Here is a 17,735-nt window from a genome sequence, read left to right as displayed (position 1 = left end):
AATCTCTTTATTGTGATTGGTGTGGGTGGGGTCGATCGTTGCTTAAAACCACATCAAAAAAGATTAATTAATTATTCATTTCAAAAGGTAATTCTTACTTTTCAGACTAACTAATCAATGTCGGAAGTACATTGTTGTAACAATTATTATCATGTAGGCCACACCTGCCGCTTGTTTTCCTCTCATAGTTCACACCCACTTCGTTTAATAGTGGTACAGCCTCCTCCGTGGGGACACGCGTTAAGCAATCGCTGATTGGCTCCTCCTGCGACCAAGCCTACGGTCCGGGCCGTTGATTGGAGCGCGCGGCCGTCGCGCAGCTTGGATGCTGCGATCGGCCGGTCCCAGGAAGGCATCTGCTTGAGCCTTCAGTGTTGCCAGATTGGGCCAGATTTTCCGCCCCATCTGGCAACCCTGACTGCAGCGTGCTGCCGACAGGTCTTGCCCAATTTGGCAACAGTGTGTGCCGTTATCTCCTCGGTGGCGCTATCTCCGGATTCTGTTGCATACTGTGCCTGTCAAAAACTATCTATCGATATAAAAGACGACCGCAGCTGTAGGCCCACAGAGGAGGTATGTGCTCAACGGTATTATCTTGACTTGTTGCCATAATTTGTGGTCGGTTTTGACTTTGTACACGAGACGTGTGAGTATATTTTATCCCAATACTTTGTTCCCCTTGCTCCATGTTTGGGTGGCTCCTATCTCCTGGAGGGAATGCCGTCTCCCGGCCAGTCCATTAAGGCTTGATCGATCAGGGTGGTGAAATATAGACCTTACTTTAGAAGACGGGAATGCTAGGTAATTGTAAAATATGCGCAAGATATGTCCTACTTTCGCATTTAGACGGCAGCATTATGTTTATTGAGGGTGGAGGAGAGTTGAGCCGCTTCTAGGTCGCTGATGGGTGGACACGCCGGCTTCTTTGTGTCAAACGTGCACAAGCAGAACTCACTCTTTTGAATCTATTTATTTTTTGCATTAGGGTTACTTCTTAACATAATGTAGGCCTGCACACACTCCTGTGAGGGATTATTATTATAATAAAACGTGATTTGCTCCGCAGGAACCATGAGCAACAGAGAAATATATCTAGTGCTACCACACACAATTGTGCTTTAAATGGATGCACTATGGTCTAAATAGTTTTTTTTTATGCTCAGACAATGCAGTGGATGTAGGGAAAAGAAAACCTATATTTTTATTTAACATCAAACTTCACGAGTTGACCCTGTATGGTAATATCTCTAGAATAATAACTAGATGTGTGTATTTAATTGACCTTTTTCAAAATGGTTAGCATTTTCTATTTCTAAAATGTGTAATTGAATATGTCTAAGTGATGGATGCAAGCATTTCTTCAATATTGTTATGATCATCTTCCATATCGTCATGCGGTAAAGTCGCCGCACCCTCACACGTACGCGTCACACGCACGTCGTCTACGCGCACGCAAGGACGCACATTCACACACTTGCAGTAGCACACATGACATGGCACCATAAATTAAGGAGTAGATCATGTCCACTACTCAGTAGACATACTCTGTCTGCGATGTGCATTGCCAGTCATTGCACGTTAAACTCTTATTAAATTGGGGAACTTAACATATTTTTGCCAAAATCATATTTTAGAAATAAGCTCAACACAATTAATTTGACTTAAATATAAAAAATAAAAAAGACAGACGGACAGGTGAACAGGCAACCAGACAGTCAGACAGACAGACAGACAGACAGAAGGGTGAAACGTCACGAAGGCCGATAAAGAATGATAAGACAGTCGGTCACGGACAGTCAGAGCGGTCCGGGAATAACAAACACTGCACACACAGCACGCTGACAGCGGAGAACAGCCTCACAACCAGTCAGCCTCACAACCAGTCAGCCTCACCACCAGTCAGCCTCACAACCAGCCCCTCAGCCTCAGCACCAGCCCCCCAGCCTCAGCTGCCCCATGTGGTTCAGGACCAGTACAGAGTTTTCGTTTAGCGTTGTGGTATTAGTTCTAAACAGAACTGGATGGTCTTTGGCGTGATTCAGGGACAGATAGGTTGGCTTCCTCACGTTTTCCCAGAGAGCATTTCGGAGCATTTGGCGTTAATAGATCTCACAAAGTACCATCAGACCAGAGTTTTTTATTCAGTATATCCACTCAGAAAATATTGAGTAAGACAGGGAGAGAAGAGAGAGGGTCACAGCAGAGCGTATAACCTCATCTGGTTGATTGAACCTCCATGCTTTGACCATAAGCAGGTCCTGCTGGTTGAGGAGTCTTCTCCTTTCACTGTTTCTTGAGGTGCTTTCATGGGCTATGGTGCCTTGGACAGGGCTACAACAGCAGGCTGACAGAGAGAGAGGAACCACATGTAGGACAGGATGTGTGGCTCAGAACCCAACTGGGGTCGCTTCAGGTCAGTCCAAGGCCACCAAACTGTTTCTAAGACTTATCTCCCTGCTCACCTCTCCCTTCTCCTCCACCTCCTCCTTCTGCCCTCCTCCCATTTACCACCTCCTTCTCCTCCCCCCTCCTTTCCTCCCCCCTCTTCGTCTCCCTTCTCCCCCATCATCTCCTTCCTCCCTCTCGTCTCCGCCTCTCCCCCTCCTCTCACTCCTCCTCCTCCAACCCACCTCATTATCCTCCTCCTCCTCCTCATCTCCTCCTCCGCTTCTACCTTTCTCCTCCCCCCTCCTCTCCCCTCTACTCTCCAACTGCTCCCTCCTCTTCCTCCTCATCTCCTCCTCCCCCTCTGCCTCTCTCCTTCTCCTCCTCCCCCCTCCTCGCTCCTCGCTCCTCCCTCCTCCCTCCTCCCTCCTCCTCCTCCCTCCTCCTCCTCCTCCCTCCTCCCTCCTCCCTCCTCCTCCTCCTCCCTCCTCCTTTCTCTCCTCCTCCCCCCTCCTCCCTCCTCCTCCTCCTCCCTCCTCCCTCCTCCCTCCTCCTCCCTCCTCCTCCTCCTCCTCCCTCCTCCCTCCTCCTTTCTCTCCTCCTCCCCCCTCCTCCCTCCTCCTCCCTCCTCCTCCCTCCTTCCTCCTACTTTCTCTCCTCCTCCTCCCTCCTCCTCCTCCCCCTCCTCCTCCTCCCCCCTCCTCCTCCTCCTCATTTCTCTCCCCCCTCCTCCCTTCTCCTCCTCCTCCCTCCTCCTCCCTCCTCCCCCCTCCTCCTCCCTCCTCCTCCTCCTTTCTCTCCTCCCTCCTCCCTTATCCTCCTCCTCCCTCCTCCCTCCTCCCTCCTCCTTTCCCTCCTCCTCCTCCCTCCTCCCTCCTCCTCCTCCCTCCTCCCTCCTCCCTTCTCTCCTCCTCCCCCCCTCCTCCCTCCTCCTCCTCCCTCCTCATCCCTCCTCCTCCTTCCTCCTCCTTCCTCCTCCTCCCTCCTCCTCCTCCCTCCTCCTCCCTCCTCCCTCCTCCCTCCTCCTCCTCCTCTCCTCCAGAGCTATAGCCATGTCTTCCAGCTCCGCGATGGCGCGCATCCTGATCAAAGGGGGCAAGGTGGTGAACGACGACTGCACGCAGGAGGCCGACGTGTACATCGAGAACGGCGTGGTGCAGCAGGTGGGCCGCGAGCTGATGATCCCGGGGGGCGCCAAAGTGATCGACGCGTCACGCAAGCTGGTGATGCCCGGGGGCATCGACACCAGCGTCCACCTGCAGGAGACCTTCATGAACGCCGCCACCGCCGACGACTACTACAGCGGCACCAAGGTACCTGGGGGGTTTCTGTGGATGTGTCCATGTCTCTGGGGCTTGATCTCTCGCTCGCTCTCTCTCTCTCTCCATTTATCAAGATGCAAAGATTAGAAAAGAGATTTATTGGCATGGTGAAACCATACGTTTAACAATGCCACAGCACAAAGTTAAATGAAGTTCAACATAAGAGAGAAAGTAATAATATCTATCGTATCCGTCTCTCTCTCTCTCTCTCTCTTTCTCTCTATTGCTGTCTCTTTCTGTCTCTCTCTGATTCTCTTGCACACTCTCTGATTGTCTACCTCTTTCTCTGTTGTCTCTGTCGCTTTCTCTCTCCCTCTCTCTCTTTCCCTCTCGCTCGCTCTCAGCGAGTGGTCTTGCTGTGGTGTGATGTCACCACATCCAAACCAAAAGTATTATATATATATACGATTTATTTATATGTTACTGTGGCTAGGGGAGGCTAATATGAAGGGAGGGATGTCATATATGAATATCTATTTATTTGTATCATATATGATATAATCGTATATAGTTTAGCATTTACAATAATACTTTATTGTTGCGGGGTGGAGAGCTGAAGACAATTGTACAGCATTGGATGGACAGTATAATGGCTTGTCTCCATGTTGTACACGTTGTCACGAGACAAGGCAGACGGCTCTGTTTTGAATGGCCTAGATTACAGTGATGCTCCCGTCGCTGTTAAAGCCTGACAATGCACAATGCCTCCTCACAGGTTAGACAAGAACACTTGGTCTGGTCATGAGGTTCATGTTTTGCTTTTCCATTTTAGATCTCCTGTGACCTATTTTTGTTATTCATATTAAACTTGTTTTATCGCATTGATTTAGTTCCTGCCTTTGTTTTTTAGTCAGTATTTCCATGTTTTGATTAATTTTTAGATATCCTTGCTTTGTTCGGGACTTCACTGAAAAGTGATATATTGTTAATAACATTAGGATTATCATGATTATTACGAACTGGTGGAGTTAAGTCTCATGGTCCGACCATGACGACATCATCTTGTTGCCCCTGGCGATGGTAGCTATGTGTTTGAGCTCCGCACCACCCGTCGACAGTTCCCACACTAGTATCACAGCCTCTGTTGTCAGACTGCACACACACACACGCACACACACACACACACACACACACACACAAACACACACACACACACACACACACACACACACACCCCTCTCTCTCACACACTACTCCCCCTTCCCTTTCCTAGCACTCCACTTCTGTTGATGTGTGGACCCAAATGGGGGGGGGGGGGGGGGGTTGGGTATCAGTTTCTGTTGCCATGGATACTGGGGTGCTGCTGCAAAGACTGCTGCAAAGCCCCTTTTCACTTACGCCCATTGTACACAAAGACAATGGTTCTTAGAGAGAGGGCGAGAGAGAGAGAGAGAGAGAGAAGGGGAGGGAGTGTCATACACACACACACACACACACACACACACACACACACACACACGCACACACACACACACACTAGCTCTCCCCAAACTACATACTACTCTCCCATTCTCTCCCGGTCTCTGTCTCTGTCTCTCTTGGTCTCGGCCTCTTTCTTGGACTCTGTCTCTCTCTCCCTCTCTCTGTCTTTCTCTGTCTCTGTCTCTCTCTGTCTCTCTCTCTCTCTCTCTCTCTCTCTCTCTCTCTCTCTCTCTCTCTCTCTCTCTCTCTCTCTCTGTCTCTCGCTGTCTCTCGCTGTCTCTCTCTCTCTAGGGTGAGCCAACAGATGCTCGCTGACGCATGCACTTGTACACAGAAACATACTCATTAGGCTTGTCTCTCAGGAGGCTATCTGAGTTACAATTATCTATTATATTTAATAATATTGGGATTAAGTATTATATTAGAAAGTTATTTTAGAGATAAGCAAATAGCTCAGTGATAACATATACAATTAAGCTAGAGAGAGAGAACACACACAATCCAAAGCACTGTGGTTTAAGGGCAAGACTTCCTTAGATGTTTGATCATTGGGGTGAATTGCCACATGTTTAAACTACCAAAAGATTTATGGACACATGCCGTAATGGCCCTGTGAGCATAACCATTAAATGTGGGTAGTAATTCTCTTGTTGTCCCTGGACCATGAGCTAATATTGATAAATAACCAGCTCTAATTTCACCTTGAAGTAACGAGCGTCACCAATCAATACAGAGGCATCTGCTCCCCGCTCACACTGATTTAATGTGTGTGATAAGTGTCATAATTGATGAGGGTTGATTAAAAAGAGTGTTTAAATACATAGTTATGTTTGATTATGTCACCAATATATACCTTTATTGATGCATTGCTTGTCATCACTACAAAGGGTTTGACATGGGATTTGTTTAATATAACACAGAGTATAACAAAGATGCTTTGAGCGGTAGATTAAAAAAACAACATTACTGAATTAAATAAAGCTAGAAAGCTATGTTTTAAAATGTGTGTGTGATTTTGTGTGTGTGTGTGCATATATATATGTGTTTGTGTGTACATGTATTTGTGTGTATCCATGTTTGTATGTGTGTATGTATGTGTGTATGTGTGTATGTGTGTGTGAGTCTTTGTGTGTGTGTTTGTGTATGTATATGTGTGTGCGTGGTCATATAAATGCATGTGTGTCCCCCAGGCGGCACTGGCTGGCGGGACCACCATGGTGATCGGACACGTCCTCCCGGAGAGGAACGAGTCCCTGCTGGAGGCCTACGAGAGCTGCCGCAGCATGGCCGACCCCAAGGCCTGCTGCGACTACGCCCTGCACGTGGGGGTCACCTGGTGGGGGCCCAAGGTACCCCCGAGACGCGCACATGTCAATACCATTTAAAAAAAAAGTATTGTAATTGTATTGACTTTTATTGACCATTTCAATGCAATTTTGCTCATTCTTCCCAAATGCCTAGCAGGCCACATAACAACAAAATGATTTGCTTCAAGTATAATTATTTAAAAAGTCAACCCAAATGATATTAACAAAAGAAACACATTAGCAATATCCATTACACATTAAAATATTTTTTTTTTCTTTGAACGTTGAACATGGCGATGTTTGAATTGTACGAATTTCTTAACACTTAACTAGAGTTACCACTTATGTAGAACGGTCTTCCTGAAACTTAAGTAAGCAAATTCACGGTATGCAGTAATTGGTGGCTTTTTTAAGTGGTCTGGGCATGTGCCCAAGAGGGCATAAACAGAATCACAAAGTATCTAGGATCCTCCTAGATGCTTGAAATCTTCATGAATCCGAATCGAGTTACTGCCCCTGGACTCAAGCCACACGCCAATGTAGCAGTTTAACACTTGGAACGCTATCTCAAACCATCCTTCATCAGCTCCTCCTCCTCCTCCTCCTCCTCCTCCAGGTCCAGGCTGAGATGGAGAAGCTGGTGAGGGAGCACGGGGTCAACTCCTTCCAGCTCTTCATGGCCTACAAGGACCAGTTCATGCTGCGGGACGGCGAGCTCTTCCAGGCCCTGCAGCACTGCAAGGACATCGGCGCCGTGGCCCGGGTCCACGCCGAGAACGGGGAGCTGGTGGCGGAGGTGAGGACCCGGCGGGGTTCCTCGCATGTCCCCGACTCAGGTGGCCCAATGTTAGGATTATTTTAATCCTAGCAGCCAAAACCGAGAAGAAGGATTGACTGGGAAGTGAATCTAACAGAATAAGTCATCCATAAAGGGATCAATGTGACCTCTCTTCTCCTCTCTCCTCCAGGGCACTAAGGAGACTCTGGATCTGGGCATCACCGGCCCTGAGGGCATTGAGATCAGCAGGCCTGAAGAGGTGCTCCAACATGTGTACTCTGTGTTTAGCATGTCACCTCCGGGGCCGCGGCCACACAAATCTGGATTTATCTGGGCTTTCCATCCATTTTTTTTTTTCAAAGTCGCTCCACCAAGCGGATGACTCTGGAAACCCCGGCCTTGCACTGGAGCCTTTGAAAACGCATAAAATGGAGGGTTTTGAATTCTTTTTGATCTTGTGACGATATGCAGTAATTGGCGGCTGGTTAAGTGGTCTGGCCATGTGCACAAGAGGGCATAAACAGAATCACAAAGTATTGCCTTCTTGTAGATGGGCAGCCCTTGGAAACCACGCCTTGAGACGCGCGTGTAGACAGAAAACTTGGAGCACGAAAAGAGGGGTTTTACAGGCCGCATAACGGACATTATTGTTTTATCACTTACAGGTGGTGTCTTATTCACGCTACAATCAAACTAGATTTGGGTTCTGCTCTTCATGCTGTGTGTATTGACCCACTGCCGTCATCTGTCTCCCTAACAGCTGGAGTCAGAAGCCACCCACAGGGCCATCACCATCGCAAATAGAGTGAGTGAGTCATTGGCATCGCCACGGCAACCGCACAACCCCACCGTGTACAACACAGGGGTCTTGTGTGACTGAATGTGCTCCAGTGAAACCCCCCTTCCAGACATGAGTCCCTGAGATAAAGGGCAACATGAATAAAGTGGAGCTACATTGAGTTGACCATGTCCAAGTGTTTTCTGATGCTGTTTGTTTGTTTGTTCGGTGTGTCCCAGGTGCACTGCCCCATCTACCTGGTCAATGTCTCCAGCATGTCCGCCGGGGATGTTGTGGCAACAGCTAAGATGCAGGGTAAGGATTATTATACACCTCTGAGGTGTGCCATTCATGGACCTGGGTGTGTTGCCTGCTCTCACGCAAAGGTCTCTAATGATGGTAGTATTAAAACACCTCTTGATTCTGAAGGACATGCAATCTTGTTACCTTTGGTTTACTGAGAGGTTAACCAAGATGAAATCTTTGATTTTTGATTATTGAAAGGGACATTTGGGGTGGAAACATTTTAAATGGATATGTGGGGCTTTAGGTTTCAATATCCCATGTATGTACTGTATATTTAGGCCTACAGTTCATTAGCTTACATAATCATTTTTGAATACAAGATAAAAATAAAAAATATAGTCTACCTGTTGTCTAACGGCCCTATTTCATTTCTAGCTTTACAGGTGCTAGCTTCAGCAGCCCTAGCTTCAGCGGTACTAGCTTGAGGCATGCTTGCTTTTGCTCTCTTAGCTTTAGTATTAGCCATCATAGCTTTAACGTTAGAAGCTTGCTCCTAGCTTAGTGCTCCAAGCTTTAGAATGATACATTGTGACGGCAGGTAAGGTGGTCCACGGGGAGACCACTGTGGCCCACGCGGTGCTCAACGGCCTGCAGTACTACCACCAGGACTGGGCGCACGCTGCGGCGTACGTCACCGTGCCGCCCCTCCGCCTGGACCCCAACACACCCAACTACCTCATGAGCCTGCTCGGAAAGTAGGTCACAGGATTCATGGGGTTGAGACAACAAAGTATACTTTTGTTTGTTGCTATTTGTTACTTTAAACTCACTAAACAGTCTTTGAGTATTTATTAAAGTATTAAATAAAAGCAATGGCAGCAAGAGAAATGTAGACGCAAACCCGTGATAATGGCTGTTCCCACAGCGACACGCTGAATGTGGTGTCGTCAGACCACCGGCCGTTCACCATCAACCAGAAGGCCATGGGGAAGGACGACTTCACCAAGATCCCCCATGGGGTCCCGGGCATCCAGGACCGCATGAGCGTCCTCTGGGAGAGAGGAGTGGTGCGTAGCCCTCTGCAGACCCCTGGAGAAAACAATCAAAACATGTCATTAGCTTCAGGTTTCACCATGGGTTTAACATTAGAGAAGGTCTTATCGGTATTGTAAGTGCCTCAATGAACTTAACCTCCAAAAACCTACAATACATTTAATGTAATTTGGGGAAATGTTTTCTTCCTCATAATTTATTGGTAGTGATTGGCTGATGGGTCGAAAGGGATTGGTTGGTAGCGAAGGTCACCTGACCAACTGATTTGACGAAGCAATTAAAGAGGGAAAGCTTGAGGACGTTAGATGATGTTGAACAACGTTGATGTTGGGAGGAACCACTCCCTTGAGTGTCACCTCCATATCCAATCTGTGAAGATATATTTAGAGGCCTCAATCAAAATGTTACAGTAGTCCACTCTGTGCCCTCCTTCTGGCTAGTGGCACACATCATACACACAGCATCCTGTTCCCACCAATATTAATATCATATTTGGTTAATCCAAAATGAATGTAGGTCGGAGGTAAACTGGACGAGAACCAGTTTGTGGCGGTCACCAGCTCCAACGCTGCCAAGATCTACAACCTCTACCCCCGGAAGGGGCGGATCGTCCCGGGGGCCGACGCCGACATCGTTGTCTGGGATCCGGAGGGCTCCAAGTATGAACCTCCCAACCATCTCTGGCTCCTCCTCCTAAGGCTCTTACCCTCCTACCGGGGGGGGGGGGGGGGGGGGGGGGGGGGCACTGATCTGGGTTAAATCCCAGTGACTCCTCCCCTTTCTGGGATGGATCTGACCACACAGCTTGTCACAGAAAATGATATGAATATTGCTTGTTTGAATGGGAGGCGGCGCTGTAGTCTGGCGGTGAGGGGGTTTCACTCCTAGCTCCTAGAAAGGTTCAGGGTTCAAACCCAGACCACGAGAGGAACATATCAGAAATCTGTTATGGCATCACAGCAAATGCCTTCTTATGACGAATTTCCAATTCAACCCTTTGGTTCTGTATGCATAATTTGTGTGTGCATACAGTGTGTTACAATGTTACAATTAGTACTACACTATACATAGCAATACAACATTTATATTACACAATACACGTATATTTTACGGTTTTATCCAAAGCGACTTACAATCAGAACATTTGACAGAAGAAGGATAAACAATATATGGCTGTCGGTACAGATGTTCATAGAACCAACTGGCAAGCACTAACATTCGCTAGGTTGACCCATTCCCGTGTACAACAAAGATAGCTAGGATCAGATGCTACACAACTAAGTAATTATTATTGATTTATTTTTCGAGCAAGCGCATACAACAAACAACGCAATGTTCCCCCTCCCAACACAACACAACACAGGACAACACCGCACAAAACAACACATTAACCACGGTCTCTGTGCTCAGGACCATCACCGTGGAGACCCAGGTGCAGGGGGGAGACACCAACCTGTACGAAGGCCTGCGTTGCCATGGCGTCCCCATCGTCACCATCAGCCGCGGCCGTCTGGTGTACGAGAACGGCGTGTTCACGTGCGCCGAGGGCTCCGGGAAGTTCTACCCACTGCGCACCTTCCCGGACTTCCTGTACAAGAAGATGGTGCAGAGGGAGAAGGTAGCGGCCCGGGAGGCCATCGTTATTAAAACATGAACGGGATGTCACACTCACTGTGTGTGTGTGTTTTCTTGCTTGTGTTTTTGCTAATGCGTGTGTGTGTGTGTGTGTTTGTGTTTGTGTGCGCTAATGTGTGGTTGTGTGTGTTGGACCAATCAGTGCACGGCCCTGAAGCCGGTGGAGAGGGAGCCGTACACGGGGGAGGTGGTGGAGGTGGTGGTCCCAGGGAGGAGGGACTTCGGCTGCTCAGACCTGGACACCCCCACCCGGCCCTGCACCCGGCACGGCGGGGTCCGGGACCTCCACGGGTCCAGCTTCAGCTTCTCCGGTGAGACCTGTCTGTCGCTCTGCTACCTGTCACGACGTCTGTCATCAGTCCATCAGTCTGTGTGAACGTCTGTCGGTTTACCTGTCTGCCAGTCCATCAGTGTACCTGTATGTCTGTGTGTGGCCCCTCAGGGTCTGGGGGGAACGTACAAACACCGAACGGTGTCCCAGCATGGGTCCCACCCCTGTCCCACCATGGGACACCACCCCTGTCCCACCATGGGACAGGGGTGGGACATCTTTTCCCGTCACACGTCACCCCTCTGATTCCAGAAACCTGGCATGCTCTGTGTAACACTCACTTTGCCCACTTTGTTTGTCGCTGTTTGAAAAAGCAAAGCCAGAATAATGATGTCTTCTTTACGCAAATATCATGGGATCTCTGTATACAAGGGGCCGGTCCCAGCAGGTTGCCATAGTAACAGTTGCTGGGGGTCCCTCCCTTCTCCTCCTTTTCTGGTGTTGCTAGGTGCCCAGATTGACGACAGCCTCCCCAAGAGGTCCTCCGCCCGTATCCTGGCGCCTCCGGGCGGCCGCTCTAGTGGGATCTGGTAACCGCGCACTAACGCACAGGAACAGGAGAACACCACCCCAGAGACGCACCACTTCCTTGTCCTTTCAAAATAAAAGCAAAAATTCCTGGCAGGTTTCGTGGGGGGTGGGGGTAGGGGGTTCGGGGCATTAACATGGATTAAGGTTTGCATTTTGACTGGGACGCCAGACTAACTTCTGTTTTCATTTGTACACTGAAACACTGACTATGCCATATAACCATGTCAGCAAAAAGTGGGGATTTTTTTAAAGAACAGAACCGTTTTGAGTGTGAACGTCAACCAAATGAATGCAGGTTCCAATGAGTCGCCTGTATCTTATAACCCACTGATAGTTTTTTGGGGAACGGGAGCGGGCGGGGGGAATGATTGCTTTTGCACTTGTATCATGTACTTCTTAGCTGCCTTTTTAGAAAATAATTTGTAATGTGTTCAAATGGGAATTGTCTCAACGTATGGGACGTCAGGAGTAAAAAAAGGGATTTTCGATTTTTGAATATTGTTACATGTTGTTATATGTTAATGTTATAATGTCACCACTGAAAATGAGACATGGAATTTCTACAGACCAATTTAGTTTCAGTCGTTTGTCAAATGCAAGACTGTTTATTTATTTATTGTTTCTTCTATTGTCTTCCGAAAGGTCTTTTTTTCCAAGTCGGTTTGTTGCCCTTGAATGTGATCACACGTTATTTACGACAAACAGGGTGTGAGGTGTTTAGGAACGTGGTCGACGCTGACAGGGCAGTGCTCTGATGTATGTTTACAACCTTCGTGGTATTCTCCAAACTCACAAACAAACAACAAAACCTCTGCTCGGTCTACTGTGTGTTATTGTAGCAAACCTTACTTCAACTGTCATTACAAGTCATGGGACACTCCTCAACATTCCCTGTTACTTCACCTTTTATATTTTCCACCACAAAGAATCACACACACATACACACACAAAAATGCCTTTTCTCTCACGTGGGAACTCTGAGCAATGACACAAATACTGTTAATAGCACCGTCTATAGCTAAGGCTAAGATCACCTTCACCTTCTCCTGAAATGTTTATTTACCTCTGTTTCCTTATCGCCAGCGCTTTGTACAAAACTGTATTTGTCTGTTACTGACGTTCCAAAGCACAGGTTTTCCCCTTCTGACTGCACATACTCTCACACGCACGCACACACACACACACACACACACACACACACACACACACACACACACACACACACACACACCCACACACACACACACACACACACAAACACACATACTCTCACTACCCCCCCCCCCCCCGTACACACAAATTCACACAAACACACACACGCACACACAACCACTCAAGATTGTTTCCAGTAATGTTACTTGTGGGGACCTTGAGATGGACACCATTGTTTTAAACACTCAACTTCAAAGCAGATTTTCTGGGGACCTCGAAGTGGTCCTTAGGTTTAAAGTGACCTCGTTGGGACCTTCAAATGGACCCCATTATGTCAAGCACTCCAACTTGAGAGCAGATTTTTGGCGACGTTGAAGCGGTCCCCTAAAGAATTACTGTTTCATAATCTTAAGCACTCAGTTTAAAGAAGACCAAGTAATTTTTTATGGATGATGGCTGGATTGCACATAACACTAGAAGAAAAAAAAAGCTATGCTTGATAAGCAACTCGGGAAAGAAAAGGCACTGATTCTCAGCTACTGTCTTTACATTGTGGGGGGGGGGGTTAAGTTACAGATTTATTGAATATTATGATACATGATGTTTTTTTATTATGATATTGTCAAAACGTCAGTGTTGGCTCCTGTTGGCTTTTCTGCATTCTTAAGCTGAATTTACACCTCTCTTGACCTCACGTTCGCGACGATTGGCGTCAGGATTCAGAAACAGGACGGGGACATCTGCAGAGTCGCCAGCGTTTACACTTCCAGGTCCCCTTAACGTGTACTTGAGGGTCTAGCATGAACCCAAAAAAAAAAACAGGGACCAGCGGGGAAATTATTCTATGGTCTTTTATTTGTTGACCCATGCAGTTGTAGCTATGAGTTTGCGACCAACATCTGCCGGTGGTCATAGCGATGTCCCGGTGAGTGTTATCCCATTGCTCTACACACTGAGTGATTAATAGGATGTGAATCATTAGGCTGTCAGTTCTTATATACAGAACGTCTTTGAGACCTTAAAAAATAAATAAAGTCTTTGCTAAAATGGGTATTCAAATATCTATATGTAATGTCAGCAACTCCTGCAACCCCATATTCATATCAGGGGACCCGAGTGGTGTCCCGATCCCAAGGTTGGGAACCACTGGGCTATAGCCTACACTAGGAGGTTTAAACGTGACATACTGTTAACCTCTAAACACAGTTTGGTCGATTTCTAAAGTTTAAAACAGCTTTTTATTACTAAGCTATTACAGGTTTTACTTTTACAATTCTGTTTGAGCATTCTATTCAATACTTTAATTTGTACACTGGTGCTGAACAAGTTGTATTATGTTATGTAATTATATTGTTTTATCGTTTGTCTGCAGCTCTTTGTCACATGAATAAGTGCAAATAAATCACAAATAAATCCCGAGTGAAACATCATGCCTTTGTTATTACATCATTTTTTAAACCTTCAAATTTCGTGGCCTACAAAAGTAGGCCAAGTGAGCTTCGTGTAGTCTGCCCTCGCCTGCTCACACCTCTAACTTCTGTTGCCAAAATCTCCAACCGGAGACATCATGTGTCTCTGCAGCACCAATAGGCTGAACAGACCTATTTATAATGGGCCTTCAGCAGCATGGAGTCGGGCGCATGCGCGATAGCTGCGGGGGATTGTTGCAACCTCGTCTGCGCGACTGTTTTGGGGGCCGCCCCCTTCACCACTGCACCGCGCAGGACCTGATCACACACAGACACACACATACACACACACACATACTCACACACACACACGCACACACACGGACTAGCAGCCAGCGTGATATCAGTATACTCCTGGAGCATAAAGTGAGTGATCAATGCAAGTGTTATTTTAATGGCGTGCGTGCCTCAAATTATGTTTTCCTACGCGTTAGTTCGTGCAGCTGTTGTGACAGCGGTATAGTAGTATTGTATGTATTCCCCTTCTGCCTGGGAGATTTCGCTTGCATTGACAGTCCTGAGGTATTCGCCGAGGCCTGCAGAGGGGGGCAAGAGAGGGAGAGAGCGCATTTATTGTTCTCAGCTCTGCCAGGATCTGCTGCCTGCCGCTTTGCGTTCATTCCTCCTCAGATGGTTTGCGGTCATTCCTCATCAGATGTTTTGCGTTCATTCCTCCTCAGATGTGTTGTGCTCCACGTTTACGCCAGCAGGGCGATCAGGCCTACGCAGACATTTAAAAGGTCCGGTCCAATAGCAGGTTTTTCGAACAGTTTTCTTCAGTTAACCATGAATATGCGCTAAGGGGTGCAGCTGGAGAGGTGGAGCAGTATAGGAGCCTGTGCTGAACTATGTTATTTGGATCTCATTCACCGGTATATTGTACAATATTCTGGTAGTTCGCTGGATGTAATTCAATAATTGGGTTACAACAATGTGACTTTTAAATAAAATGTTGGGCGGTTATAGTCCATCATATGATATTGGCATGGCCTTACTGGAGAATTTGACTAAACTTATTACAGGAAACTGTTTAAATTGTTATAATTGTGGCCTGGTTTTGCTGAATTGCTGTGATTTTCTGCCTTGCAAATTGTATACTCGCTTTAAAAGTGTTTAAGGCCCATTCCAACACCCCAGTAAACGTTGAACGACGCGAGCAGCGGCGGCAGATGTGCAGCGTCGTTCACACGCGTTGGAAAACACACACTAATCTGATGAGGATTACCATATCACCACTGCTGTGGAGATTAAACACCGAGCAAAGGGAGCCTAGTCTAGCCTAGCCTCATTTACACACAGGGTCCACTCAGAGTGGGAGCAGTCAGCCAATGATAGGCCAGGGCGTATCATAAATTTAGTTTGTTGTGTTTGGTGGTCTGTCCCACGTCATAACAAAACTATTTATTACATTATTACAAAACTACTATTACAGAAATGCAACAAAGAAGGTTGGACGCAATTACAGTACTGCGCTAATCAATATATCTCTTTGTTGTTAATGTTGTCCTTCTCATGTAGGGAATGGAATTAACGTTTATTTTTGTTTGGTTACTCCTAAGCCTTAATATAAACGATTGAAGTGTGTCTCACATAATTCACAAAACACGTTTGCCTGCTGCGAATGTAATACAATATGAATCAGTTGCTCTGTTTGTTGTTAATGTCGTCCCTCGTAGGTAGGGAATGGCAGTCAATGTTTACGCCACGTCTGTGTCCATTGACAACCTCAGCAGACATGACATGCTGGCGTGGGTCAACGACTCCCTACTCCTCACGTACACTAAGATCGAACAGTTGTGTTCAGGTATTTTTTGTCCTGCAAATAGTATAAAGACCATGCAACACTATAATGAAATGCTAACATGATTTATTTTGCTGTATCCAGGGGCTGCCTACTGCCAGTTCATGGACATGCTGTTCCCAGGTTGCGTGCTTCTAAAGAAGGTCAAATTTCAGGCCAAGCTGGAACATGAATTCATACACAACTTCAAGGTTCTCCAGGCGACATTCAAGAGGATGAGTGTCGACAAAGTCAGATTTATTTTCTTGCTGATATCATCAAGTATTGACTTTGTAGTGCTATACGATATTCTGTCATCTTTCGGTGGGAAATGATCATAGGAGCCATGCTCGGCTAAAATAGCCCAGTCATCTTCTAGCCTATTCCAAAGGAGTCATACCAGCCTTGAATTTAAATATCCACACCAGTACACCCTGCTTCACCCGAATCCTCCTCGGCCCACTGTTAATGTCCACCCAACTCAACCACCATCACAAGTCCTTACACTATAATCTGGTGTAATTCATGACTGGCATGTTATCTATAGAAGCAGCCCCAACAGATGTACGTGTACAAGGAGTCCTCCGTGTCGAACCCTAACCCTGTGAGCCTCCTCCCATCCCGCAGATCATCCCCGTAGAGAAGCTTGTCAAAGGCAAGTTCCAGGACAACTTTGAGTTCGTCCAGTGGTTCAAGAAGTTCTTCGACGCCAACTATGACGGCAAGGAGTACGACCCGCTGCAGGCCAGACAAGGGCAGGAGATCTCAGCTCCCCCGAACCCAGGTGATCACTTTACCTACAGACCAAAGAGAACTCCAGCAGGTAACCCCGTGATTTGACCCCTTTTTGCACGATCTTGCTGAGCTTTGGATGGCTCGAAGGCACTAAGGCAACCGAGAGTGGCGTGCGCACGATTCCCCATCCAATGACCTGCCTGTTTGTCTTAGTGGTGCAGTGGCTTAATGTCTTTGCCGTTGAGCCATCGGGCAACATTGGGAAGAGACTGAAGTTTTGTCAGTGCTTAGCTATTCTGATATTAAAGAGTAACTGGACAATCAAATGTATGTGAAGCAACAGCACCATCTGTGGGGAGATAGAGGTTACTGCAATGGCTATTTGTAGTTTATTTCATAGCCATGCTCCAACATTTAGTCAACAGTGATCATAGATGCTCTCAGCTGCACCGTGATTAATAAAGCAGGTCCACAGACTTCCTGATTTTTGTACTGATGGTGTGCTAACATTGTAGATATTTCTTTGAAAAAGTTTTTTATTTTGTGCTTTGACTTCAGCTTTCTATTTTGAGCTCCAGTATATCATTAACAAGTCGCTAGTGTTGGTGTAATGACAAAGGAGAACAGGGTATTTTAACGTGTGTCCGCATGTTACATTTATTGTTTTCCTTGCACATGGGAAAACCGATCTCCTGCTGCTTCAGCGCTGATCAGTTTGGCTAAATACAAACTTATCAAATTGATGATTCTAAATTGAGTTGACAATTGTTTCATGAATGAAATTCTCATTTGTATTCACATGAGACATTTT

General features: G+C 46.8%; 2 protein-coding genes across 3 annotated transcripts in view; both read left to right on the top strand.

Moving 5' to 3' along the window:
* Nucleotides 1-349: 349 nt before the first annotated feature.
* LOC130382319 (dihydropyrimidinase-related protein 5-like) lies at nucleotides 350-11,872 on the top strand. The gene is made up of 13 exons (XM_056589985.1): nucleotides 350-573; nucleotides 3,428-3,698; nucleotides 6,320-6,478; nucleotides 7,053-7,232; nucleotides 7,405-7,473; nucleotides 7,975-8,019; nucleotides 8,232-8,307; nucleotides 8,837-8,993; nucleotides 9,164-9,305; nucleotides 9,808-9,950; nucleotides 10,702-10,909; nucleotides 11,069-11,237; nucleotides 11,706-11,872. The coding sequence occupies exons 2-13, from the start codon at nucleotides 3,438-3,440 to the stop codon at nucleotides 11,789-11,791; spliced, it is 1,695 nt and encodes a 564-aa protein (XP_056445960.1). The 5' UTR covers nucleotides 350-573; nucleotides 3,428-3,437; the 3' UTR covers nucleotides 11,792-11,872.
* Nucleotides 11,873-14,672: 2,800 nt separating this feature from the next.
* The window catches only part of mapre3a (microtubule-associated protein, RP/EB family, member 3a), a 7,240-nt gene continuing 4,177 nt past the window's right edge, over nucleotides 14,673-17,735 (top strand). Inside the window, exons 1-4 of one of the 2 annotated variants that reach the window (XM_056591212.1) lie at nucleotides 14,673-14,775; nucleotides 16,086-16,213; nucleotides 16,295-16,440; nucleotides 16,817-16,973. In XM_056591212.1, the coding sequence (XP_056447187.1) occupies nucleotides 16,093-16,213; nucleotides 16,295-16,440; nucleotides 16,817-16,973 (424 nt within the window). In that variant the 5' untranslated portion in view covers nucleotides 14,673-14,775; nucleotides 16,086-16,092. Of the gene's footprint in view, nucleotides 14,776-16,085; nucleotides 16,214-16,294; nucleotides 16,441-16,816; nucleotides 17,013-17,735 lie in introns of both variants that reach the window. The other variant, XM_056591211.1, reaches the window with a different exon arrangement.

The sequence above is a fragment of the Gadus chalcogrammus genome, chromosome 5 (assembly GCF_026213295.1).
Source record: "Gadus chalcogrammus isolate NIFS_2021 chromosome 5, NIFS_Gcha_1.0, whole genome shotgun sequence".
Lineage (NCBI taxonomy): Eukaryota > Metazoa > Chordata > Actinopteri > Gadiformes > Gadidae > Gadus > Gadus chalcogrammus.
This window is presented reverse-complemented; position numbering and strand designations above follow the sequence as displayed.